Below are 12,572 nucleotides of genomic sequence, written 5' to 3'. Positions count from 1 at the left end.
ATCAAAACCACCTGTTTCATTGTCTGCATTTCTGCTGCTGTATCTGACCAGGACTTCGGAAATCAACATTCACAATATTCACATGAACATTAGATTAGACAGGAAAACAGTTGCTCATAATTAATACTGGAGGTTTTTTAGAAGGCAAGAATCAGCTTCTACATCTAGCTGTTAGCAACAATGACAGGAAAAAGCTTCCAGATGACTACAAGCTGCTGATTCAGAAGTTTGCCTTAGAAGGAAGAAACTCTCAGGCATGGTTAGACTGCTGCTGGAGAAAACACAAATTCAGTCTGAGCTTCAAGTACGCACAAAATCCTTAAAATTAACTATCATCAGGAATCTGGCAGAAGTACTTTGGACTAGCGCCCCCCACTCATTCCACTGTAACTCTTCTTGTTTTCTCTCTCCCCAAGGAAATTACAGCAGTTGATAGAAATAAATGGAGATCTAATCTGCTGCTGCTATAAGTCTCATAACAGTAGCATTAGCATTGCATTTTGCAGAGTACTACCACTCTGGGGAATTTATTTTTCTTCTTAACACTGCCAGTTTGAAAGCTTTCAAAATCCCACAAGCTACATTTCCTCAGGTGCTACTGAGTATGGAGTATTTCAGTTAAATTGTATCTAAATCAAACCTTATTTTACAGTTTCCAACATCCACATTTCCTGTTTCCATAAAACTTTCTCTTACTTATGACCCATATCAGAGATATTTTTAAGCTTTTGGCACTAGACAAGGGCCCAGGAGACATGGATCATTTTTACAAAAGTAACAGCAAGTCTTTTGAATGGCCCTACTAATGTAAGGGAGAACAATAAGAATGTAGGAGAACTTGTCTTAAAAGCACAAACCAAAAAGCACCATCACACCATATAATTATAAATGGATGAGACCATGGATAACGGTAGAGATCATAACCATTTGGGAAGTGATTGCTGCTAAGTCACTAACAGGAAAATACGTGTTAGAGAGACTCAAATTCCATGCTGTTGCTTACAGCTTTACTAACAAGACAGCTCTGAAAAAGACTAAACATCTTAAATCTCAGTTCCCACTCACTTGAGCATGTCTGTCCTTTCCTCAGAGGGGCCAATGAACCTTGGGGCAGAAAAGATCAGAGTAGTCAGGCTTTTAGTGAGCTGTCCCTTAGCTTCTTGAAGTCATGCAAAATCTACATGCTGGGGAAGAAGCACAGAGGCATCCAAATTTGAAACAGTTCTGCTGGTGTTTTGCACAGCTCCTTTAAGAGGCAGGATACACAGTCCCTCCATATATCACCTGTAACATAATATAACTCATAGGTGGGGCGTAGGCTTTTGCTTTCTCTCCTATGACAACAGATAAAGAACCTGGATTGGTGACAGTCTGATAGGCTGAAGACTTAACTCCTCTAGAGTATATGAAAAGAGCTGCCTTGGACATCTCTGTGGTGGGATTGCACTGCAGACACCACAGTTTGACATGAAGCATCACTAAAGTCTGAAAAATATTGATTACTTGTCCAAAAGAGACTGAAATACACAGCAATAAGCACTTTGGAGAAGGAATCCATTTACATAAAGAACATAAAACCAAGGAGGTTTCCTAAGGAAACAGGGCTTATACTATTTTGTTGTTTGTGGCATCTCTCTATCTCCAAGAACTTTTAAGTCCAATGGCCAATTTCAAATTTGATAGAACACCTGAGGGTTCCAGAATTATGGACTGCCTAGAAATATTATTTTACAAACAGGCAGCCACACAGACAAGAGAGAGAGAGAGACCCTGTAAGTAGCCACTGAGAGCAGAGGAGTACCATAATTACACTTTTGTACTAAACATCAGGAAACCCAAGCAGGAACTCATCCTTGAACCCAGCAAAGTCCAAATGATATCACCACCATCTACTTCTCAAAGGCGTAAGAAAGCAAGCTATAAATAAAGAAAAGCAAAAAGAAATGTCACCTCATATACACATATATATTTGTATGCTTGTATGTATATATGTATGTAAAATATTGCAACCATGAACACAAGTCTTGCTATACGTTACATATTTTGCATGAAAAGTGTTTAACAGAATACCTGCGATTTTTTTTTTTTAAATGGCTGTTTCTGGGCCTTTTGTGATACCAAGACTGCCCTACATATCTCCCTTACAAATGAGACTTCCCCTGTTATTCTCTCCATTTTTAAGAAATGACTGATACTTAATAGACCACTTGATTAGAACTTAGTGTTAAGTCTGCATTTCCTGCAGGTAGAAAACCCACAGATTTGTTTTCAAATCATCTTTCTACAGTTAAGAGTACTCACTGACCAGAGGAGAAACAATGTAAGGACGCATTTATGAAGGAGAAGACGTTTTCCTACTCAAAAAGCAACAAGAAGCAAACAAACAAGCAATCAGCAAGATAATACAGCTTGTCTGAGATAGGCAATAGGCAATATCAGAGGAATAAAAGAAAACACAAGATCTCCCACAGAGCAGAGAACTCCTTTCCCTTCCTTAAACTATTAAGAATTAAATAATAGTCAATTGGTCAATTATTTCCATCTCTGCAATTCCTGATCCTTCTGCTGAGCTGCTACGTTTATACTGATGAATCTAGGCTTTTAGTAGAGAGTTCCCACTGAGTACAGCTTAAAAAGCTGCTCTAATGATCATCTGCTGACCTCCTCAGTAGGTGTGTTCCCACCTACATCCCTTGTGCCAACATCAGTGCTCGTGACACAGCAGTGGTCTGTTTCAGTAGCTAGAACAGTAAAATCCCATGCAAATTGAAATTCAGTATATTTTTTCTCATTTATGTATTTCAGCCAGCTTCGATAGGGGTCAGGTGGGTGCCGGTACAGCCCAAGTAAAGTACTGGACCTCCCCTCTCAATGGTCTACTGCCTTGTTTGTACCTTCAGACTACAACCCCAGCCAGAGTGGCTGCCTCTTCTTTCAAAGGCTCTTACTGTTACCAACTAAGAAGTTCCTCTCCCCAAGGCAGTTAACCAGCATGTAGAGTTGGGAGAACATAAAGAGCAGTCACTCGTGCAGGCCCACGACTGTCTCTCAACAACAAAACCTGAAGTAAGAAGAAACATAACTGGGAAAGCTATTTCTGAAATGTGTTTTGGAACACATGGTTAAGAAAACCATTTAGCCACAACAAAGGATACCTATACATTCTTTTACCTTCTGCTTTGTAATAAATTCTGAGGCGCAAATAGTATCTTTTGTACAATATTTAACAAATCTAAAGAGTAATTGCAACTAGGGTTCACAGCACTGTGGTATTTAGAAACACATCTGCTTTGAAAACAGACGTCTTTTCACATTAGCCAGGACAGCAGCTTACAACCTGTACTGTTTGAGACTTTTTTGGTAAGGTTGAAACTGGCACAAAAAAAAAGCTTAAAAGTTTCCCATCTCGGCCTGTGAATCAAGAAGGTACATCCAAAGGTTTTTTACAACAGAAACTTTGTTCCTCAGTAAGAAACATGCCTATCTCATGAACTGAAAAAAGAAAAGCTGTGACACAGCAGACTGAAGAAACACAAATTGCTTCTAGTACATAAAATTAAAAGCCAAAAAATCTGTATTCCCACTCCCTAAATCCCTAATCTTATAAACAGCCAGCTCTGTGGGGGCAGTTTTAAATGCTTACAGAATTGTCATCGGGAACAATCCATCAACATTTTTACAACTGCCTTTTTGCCATGCAGAAAGGCTGTAACAGTAATTTTATTCATGAACAAAAGCAACTTAAAACCCCTTATTGTGGATTTCTATGGCAGGGAAAATATTCCTATTACATTCCAAAGAAAGATGATGAGTTTATCTGAGCATATGAAGGGGACTCTTCTGTACATGGATGAAACTGCATATACCCCAATTGCTCTATTTTGTCTTTTTCAGCCATCTTTTACTTGACTTTCTTCAAATACACATTAAATCAAACATGCTATCAGTCAAAATCCTCCAGGATTCAGTCACTTTTTCAGCATCTAGACAAGGACTAGTTTTAACAGCTCAACAAGAAACATTGTCAGTGCAGCACCCATCGTGTCATCTTTAGCAGCGCATTCCTGCTCATTCTCCCTTCCTTTGCCTCCCCCTACTCCTGAAAGGGATGCTACTAAACCGTAGATCTCCTATGAAGCACTACAAGGAACGTGAACCCTGCAAACCTCAAAGTCTCCTGAGTCAGGGTTACACTCCACCAGAATTTAGCCTCAGTACAGGTTCCTTTGGGCTAATGCATTACTGTCCAGAGGTCTAAAAACCTCTCCCAAGACCTTACAGGAATGCAGAAGAGAAGGGAGACAGGGAAAGGGGCTGGCAGGATGCCCTGGGGAATGGAAGAAGAGGTGATCAGAATATGAAGCGTTAAAGAAAATTCTGAATCCCTTCTGTCAAGACCCTGACTCTGAAGAGTCATTTTCAGTATGACCCTCCCATGTCAATTACCAAAAGCAATGGGGAAGAAATAAACAAATAATTTCATAGCCAGATTAATTACTCATGTATCTATTTTAGATGTACGTAATGTTATGCATATAGCTGTGATTTAAACTTCCATTTACATGAAGTTAAAAAGCAAAATACAACCTCATCAGTAATTCTCGGAAGAAGCCAATTGAAGACCGAGTAAGACACTGATTTTCTTTTTATCCAAGCCAGCAACATATTCGCACACTGAGTGCTTTTCATATATTAAAAAAATGCTGACTGCAATAAACTACTATTCATTAAGAAGTCTTGTGTGCACAGGAAACTCACAATATATTCTTTAGAAGAATAATTCCCTTTCTTCTTTTTCGGTTTTAAAGCTGAACATTGGTAAGTACTACTTCCTGAGATAAATGGCCTTTAAGTTAGATGACACAAAGAACAACACAGAAAAAAAGTTCCATTTCTTTACAAAGGCAATGCACAACCACGTAAGAGCCCTGACACCTATACAGCTAATCCTGTTCTTAGAAGGGTTACATTCATGTAATAATGCTAAAAACTGGGCTGTCCCTAACCAGGGCTATTTAGCACACAGACTTCAACATAATGAAGGCTGTAACTTTATAGGGAGTTGGAGCAGTCTGCAGTACGGTGAGCAGTGCATTCCTGAAACTCTCCTATACCAGCGTAATGTCAACAGAAAAGGCTGAGTGCTGACGTAATGTCTGAGGGCATGCCAGAGTCAAGACACTTTTTGTTTGATTCACAGGGTTCAAGTTATTTCTCCCCACCCCCGCCTTTTTTAAAGCGGGCAACAGGCAGTTGATTTTACAAGCATTATGGAGCCTCACATTATCTGCATAGTGAAAAAAATGGAGTAAGCTGATAGCATTCATCATTATGACATGGGCAACAAGTCTTGAGCAAGAAAAACTTTTGGTCTAGTTTGGAGGGGGGGTTGCGTTTTGCCTTTTTTTTTTTTTTAGTGGGTCTTTTTTGCTGCTGCCCATCAACATGGCCTGAGGCTCCTACACTTAAAAATGCATGTGGGCACCTGAAGCCCTTCAATACTTCCTGTATCCTCAGATTCAATAAGATACTTTCCACACCAGTCCATCAAGTAAAAATCCTTAGTATTTAAACATTTCCCAAGTTCTAATGTTGACAAGAAGAATGGAAACTCCCCCAGTACCCTGACACAACTTTAGATTCTCACACATTTTATGATTTGTATGTAAACAAACACTTGTGCACACTAGGATAAAGTCAGTGGGAGTTAGGTGCATAAACAAACTGCCTTTAAAATTCTGGGCCTGGATGTCTATACCAGAAGGATGGAAAAATTACGCTCTCACATAAATCTCTATAGCCAGAGGAAGTGGGCAGCTGAGAGTCATGCTTGATCCATCTAGCCTATATCTTACCCTTCCTCCCTTCCACAGCTGTATGACTCAAGTGAGCTCCTGGATAACATAAATAGCATACAATTTTGAATGTGTTTATCCACCAACATCAGAGCTCTCCTACAAAGAAAATAAAAATAGGTCTCGTGATTGAGGTCATTATAACTCATGACACGGACAAAAAGACAGAGTTCTGAGAGGAGCAAATGAAGTTGTTTTAAATGGGTGCAAATAAAACACTTGCTAAACATTACCTCTCAAGCTTTGGTAGTTGTAAGAAAGAAGAAAAGTCTGTGGCATTTTTTGGAAAAATGACTGCATACACTGTTAGCTGATTTTCAAATCAGGTTCACAAGGACTAGGGCAATAATGCTTTTGGAGGAGAACAACAGTTTGTAAGGACACAAAAAGAAGCAGCAAAACTGTTCATCCTCCAAGATCCCTGTCACTTAGCTTGCGCTACAACCCACATATCCAAAATACCTGCAACAACTCAAAACCATCTAAGCACTTCCAAATGTGTTTTTTTAAACTTGAAGAAAAAATAATCAATGGGGTTAACAGGTGATTATTTCCAAGTTTTGTTCCTTAAAGCATTAATGATATTTCACTCTTTGTTAAGAGGTTTCAATCTACTTGCATCACAGATGCTTCGATAAAAGGAGCTGGCATGCAGATCACTGCACACCTGCTGTTAGCAGGCTCCCCTCCAGTCACAAGTGAAGGAGTTCTGGATTCAAGTCCTATTGAGAACCTCTCAATCTGTGGGCACTAAAAAGACAATACTGAGAAAAGATTAGTATACAGAGCCTAACTGCCATCAGACAAACCAATCAATACACTGTGAAAGTAAGAATAACACGTCTGATCATTATGGGAACTTAAATATTTAATTTCTTAAAATAAGGGTGACTTCTAGGAGAACTCCTAAATTGTGTGCTTGCAACTCAGACTCTATCAATTTCTGCCACACTAGAACCCAACAGCTCCGTAAGGAACATGGTGTTATTTACCTTCTCTGTAGATTTCCACCACTGTGTTACAGCAAACTTCCAAATGCAAGATACTAACAGTTGTAGGTTTTTCAACCCTGATGATCATGATTAAAAGGAAAATTTCCCATGAGTAAACTACTTTCCATGTACAAACTTCATAGATTAGGAAAGGCTGTAGTTCTGTGTGGAGCTGAATATCACCGTGCTGAAAGGCCATCTTTCCATCTCTCACCCACGCTCTGATCCCTTCCTTATATTGCATTCAAACACTTGCCAGAGCCCTCTGAGAGTCAATATAAGTCATTAACCCAGACAAAGAAGTAAATGCTTCTGCCAGGTTAGGAATTTGAATCAGTGAGAGGTCTTGCATCACCTCTGCTGGATAAGAGAAACCTCCCTCTCAGCAGTTCACTTTTTCCAATGCAACCGCATTCTAAGCGCTTATGAGTTAAGGATATCCCTTTCGTGTTAGAGTTAAAATATAGAATCTAAATGCAACTTTACTGGATGACTTAACTGTGCAGACGACACATAATAGTTTTTGAACACAGGAGAGTCACATTTTTAAATTACTAGGCTCTGTGTGAAGTATTAAAACCTAACAATTTAAGACGGCTTAAAAGAGAAAAAAAGATTGAGTCATCAGTTTAATAAAGATCAAAAGAAAAATTGAAGATGGAGAAAATCAGAGGTGCACGGAGAGAAAATTTCTGAAGAAGTCTTCCTACCACAAGTGCCACTCATAATTTGAACACAACTTTCTTATCCTTAGATCCCTTCAAATGAGCCTTAGCCCACACAAAGTTTTGATCTTACAAGGAAATACAAGCAAGGAATTCTATGAAGATCACTTTGAATGGATCTAGAATGAAAGACATTCTTTATTAAGGCAAAGGACAGCAATATTGAATGGGAGAGGGGACTGGAACTAGATTAAATTGGAAACAGATTTACTACTTTTTTTTTGGCTGAATTCTGATTTGCAAGGAGTCTTGTACACTTTATTTCATACTCACAAAACTCACCAAAAAGCAAAAACATACTAGTTGCACAGAAGGGTAAAACTCAAAAAGTACTGTAAATTTTTTTTATTCATCTTGTGTATCTTACAGTATGTTCCAACTCTAACCTTTTCTATATACATCTAGAATTGGAACTGGCTTCTCTGTAAAATGCAGTCCCTAAGGACTATCCACAGTGTTGACAATCTTAGATCAGTTGAACTTGAGCGTAACTGGACAGTTTCAGACATATACAGCTGAACATCTATCTTGGCATTTTCAGCAACTTCATTATCTTTTTCCTTCCAGTTAGAGGATGAGTATGAGCAGGTATCTAAATGTCAAATTCCACATCTCTCTAATATTCCATATTAAACTTCATCTTCCCTATTAGCTTCTTACAGCATTTAGAAAGGAATATAAATGTCTTTTGCTCTGATTTCCAACTGGTTAGTAGCATTATGTGCTGCTACTTATCTAAACAGAAAGTCCATCAAGCCAAAAGAATATCAAGTTTTTAAAAAATGCAGCCATATTCTTCCTGTTAAAATAACACCATACCCATAAGAAAATGGCTTAGAAAGCACAAAAGACACAAAGGCTTTTATCTAGATCTTCAGTAGCAGATGAGAAGCTAAACTACATGTCAGAGTGTACACCAGTCTACTCTGACTTCCAGAGAGGAGTGTCATCTTTAGGCTGACTAAATAATGGACCACAAATTACCAGAAGTTTTATTCTTAAACAATACATGTGTTTGTCCATTCTATATAGTAAACTACTCTAAGATAGTTTTGTTACTGCATTTTCACATTCCTCCTGCCAAACGCTATGTAAACTCAGCAACACTGCTCAAGTTTAGCGACAAATGTATTTCCTACTTGCAGTCTGAGAGAAGCTCAACTCTGCCTCCTGCAGCAGCAGCAATAGAATTAATGATGAAATTCAGACTGCAGGGATTTTCTTGATAACCACAAAGAAATTTTCAGATGTTGGTTCTATGCTATTATGGCTTGAAAATACATTTTTTTGTCTTTAAACAGTGTTAGTGGTTACTAAATACAGCTGTGCAAAACCAATATCCAGATCTAGAATCACACAAACTGCTGTTAGTCACTTTGTGTGTGACCTATTTCTTTGTGATTAGTAGTAGGGACAGAGTCCTGCCTCAGTGAAGTAACAAACTATTCCTTCATAACCACCTGCTATCACCACTTACAGAGCACTGAACTATAAAGACCTATAACCTGATCCAGTAGTATAGTATTAAAGGAGAAACAATATAATTTGAAGTAAGAATCAACAACTCTATAAATCCACAATTTTCATGTTGTGTGGAATTGCCTGTACTGCACTCAATAGCAGTATTTAAATGAAAGGAAGATGCTTCCTTATCATATGTAGATAATACTATCTACTCATGGTTCTAGAATCATATTAACTGGACCTAAAAAGCCTCTGCAAATATTTTTCTTGTGAATATCACCTTCCAAGTAAGTATTAGATCACATCAAACAAAAGGGAAAATTTATCAATTTATCACATGCTTCGGTACATGTTTTTCTTCCTTCAGAGTCTACATTGCAAAACAGTTCTGAGGTGTCCTGCCTCCTGGTTTATGTCCTGAATCAGAAAAAAAAAACACCTTACAGAGGTGTTTTCAAGCACTCATGGAAACTCTGGAGACTCTGGACAGCATTGCTTGCTAATTACCTGATCACGATCACCTGCAAAACAGCAGCTCTTCATAGTACATGAGTTGAAGTACCCTTGGTTGTCAAACTGGAAGACAGGCAGCCGGCAGTGGATGTCATAGAGGACTGGGGGAAGGCGCCGACGCAGTGCCAGCAGCTGGGTTCCGTTGCTGTTGAACCGGACACTCATGGCACTCTGAAGTGAGAGGTTTCCACCATAGCGAAGCAGGGAACTGCAGAAAGACAGAGGAAACAAATGAGATGGGCTGTGCATATGAACTGAACTACTTAAAGACAAAACTCTCTTTAACATTACTGAGTCATTTCCAACAAACAAGCCCAGTAAACTATAATCTTATACAGTTTCTGCTTCAAAGCATCAATTCCTGAACAACCTTGATTCAAAACCTGAAAAACAAACCATCAAAATACTAAGACTATAAAGTCTTCAGAAGAGCAAAGTTAAAGACTGAGAGTAGTTTTGTTAACAACAGATACATTTCCTGCACAGGAGCAAAGTCTCACAGACTAGCCTTAGCCTTAAAAAGGCTGTTCTTGTGCTTCTGGGATGTCTGCAGTTGAGACTGACCCTATCAGCACTCAGCTCTTTTTGCTCAGCTGGTGCCTGAATCCCACCAGCCCCCCACTCTGGCACCGGATGGCATTTTCTCCAACTGTAGATACTCTGACCATTATCTCACTTCTGCTTCTATTTACATTTCTACAGGGGGCATCAGAGGATGTCTGAACTCTACAACCAGTTCCAGCTGTCTTAAATAAAAGGCCATCTTTCTAACAAGTTATTTCAAGAAATGCTAAAATAAGTCAGTGAATCTCAAACCTGCTTCATCTAAAAATATTGCCAAGTAGGCAAGACAATTATAATCCCACATGACACTATTACCTAAAACTCTCATGTGGTTGAATTAGCTAGTTTCCTTGTACCATATAGGGCTGTATGATCAGAGCTGGAGTATTTGTATCAGTTCATACTGGCATATACAAGATAAAAACAAAGGGTCACAAGTTTCCAGGCTCTCTCTTTAAAACAGTAATACAGAATTTGTTCCATCCAGGAACCTAAAGATAATCAAAGCATACCTGAAATTCAACTGTTCTTTTCAAAGACTTAATTCAATCCCTGTACTTGAAATGATTGTGTGTATGGAAAGGGAGACAAAGAAGGAAGACATTTTATCCCTTTTTTGTTCAATGATCACTGAAACCTCCATAAGCAATACTAGAGCTTGATCTTTTGTTAACAGGTTTTAGGCAATCCCCAGCAAATCTTATTAAAAGCTATGACTTTTACGCACCTTCTGGACCAGAAAAGGCATGCCAGCACATAATTTCCAGATTCTAGAGGGAAGTTTATTCATAATTTTAATGCATTATACTTTCTGAGGTAGCCCTCTGCCCCAACATTCGTGAAAAATGAGTCACTCCACATGGATGGTAAACCACATTCCATGCAGGTTGAAGCATGCATCAGTACATGAGATACTGTAAAGTTAAAAAACCATTGTTCCTGAGCCAGAGTTAAACAAAATGAAAAAGAAAATAGAAGACTCCACATAAAGAATGCACTAGAAATACACTGCTCTCACATACACAGACTTTGTGAACTGAACAAAGTCAGGGTGCCACAAAGGAACCAGCAGTCACAGTTTCAAAGACAACTAGTAAGAGCTTCAAGCTGGGCACCAAAACTTCTGAACACCTGTATCAGCATGAACAGTCCCACTCTCTCACATGTGTGTGTGTTCTCCTAGGCAAAGCCATTGAGCTTCTCTTAATAGCATTTACCGTTTTTAATAAAAGCATGAGAAAATTTAATACTAGAAACTGTAACCTTTGAGGCAAGGATTTAGGATCTCCCTCATCAGTCCTAGTTTCTGTTCAAGATCAATAAGGTACTGAGCCAGCTCAAAATACTCAGGTGCTACAAAAAAAACAAACAACAAAAAAGGTCTAAACCCCAAAACACACATTACTTTTTCCCCCCTCCCCCTCTCCTGATCAGTTTGTGTAAGCCAGAAATTTTTTTTATGGAAGTTTCCACTTCCTTAAAACTACCAACCAACCACCCACCACCACAAAAATTAAACAAGAAAATAAAAAGCAAAAACCAACTAAAACCTTAACTCAAAAAACAAGCAGAGGAAATAAGCCCAGATTTATTTGGCTAAGAAAGATCAGTTTTTCTATAAAAATAGGAGTTCTCCACTATGGAGAAGAACACCATAACGTACATGTACCAACCAGACTTAATCTTAAGGTGCAGCCACCGCTGCGCCATGACTAAACCCCTCTCATTAGCTCCTCTCCTTACTACCAGTTCTCCTCCTCAATCTGAACCACAACTCAGAATTCTCTCCTGCCTACAAGTGAACGAGCCTACCAGATGCCCCATCCTTTCAAATCTTCAAGCAGTTTCCATGGTTACTATTATTATGCCCTATCTGAAATATTTAGAGATTATATTTCATAGTAATAGTAGTATAATATTAAACTATCTTCCATTCTGCTTATAGATGTTTTCATTAAGCTCCTACAGTGGTCAAAGCTATCCAAGAAAACACCTCTTGGAGTTGAATTCTGTATTGTGTTTCAGTAACTTTAGTGTAACAAAGATCTAAAAGAATATTTTACCTCAGAAATTAAATGAAGAAAGGCAGGCTAGAACTTCAGAAATTATTATCATATACACACATAAGAAATCTAGAATTAAAGAGCTGCATATTTAAGATCCCTCAAAGACCCACAATTTTGTCATCCTCATACTCTCACTCCACACAATTCAGCCACACATGTAATAGAAATAGTTTGTGCTGCAGTTCCTTGAACATTTGGCACAAAGAAAAAAGAAAAACTAAACAAAACCCAAACCTCACGCTAATAAAAAAGGCTGTTTGGCTGATAGAGAAAGAAATGCTATAACAGCCATTTGCTATTCATATGTAAGAGCAACATGACAATGACTTTCTTCACTTGCCTCAGTTCTGTCCCCAAAAATCAGACTCTCTAGCCACCAGTGAAGCATTTTGC

The 12,572-nt window shown here is 38.6% G+C and overlaps 1 protein-coding gene across 5 annotated transcripts in view; it reads right to left on the bottom strand.

The window, feature by feature from the left end:
* The window catches only part of DCAF5 (DDB1 and CUL4 associated factor 5), a 75,067-nt gene that overhangs the window by 24,856 nt on the left and 37,639 nt on the right, over window positions 1-12,572 (bottom strand). For all 5 annotated transcript variants that reach the window (XM_042791279.1, XM_042791280.1, XM_042791281.1 and 2 more), the window contains exon 6: window positions 9,544-9,757. In XM_042791279.1, the coding sequence (XP_042647213.1) occupies window positions 9,544-9,757 (214 nt within the window). The remainder of the gene's footprint in view (window positions 1-9,543; window positions 9,758-12,572) is intronic.

This window comes from Tyto alba, unplaced genomic scaffold (assembly GCF_018691265.1).
Source record: "Tyto alba isolate M040663 unplaced genomic scaffold, T.alba_DEE_v4.0 Super-Scaffold_18, whole genome shotgun sequence".
Taxonomy (NCBI): domain Eukaryota; kingdom Metazoa; phylum Chordata; class Aves; order Strigiformes; family Tytonidae; genus Tyto; species Tyto alba.
This window is presented reverse-complemented; position numbering and strand designations above follow the sequence as displayed.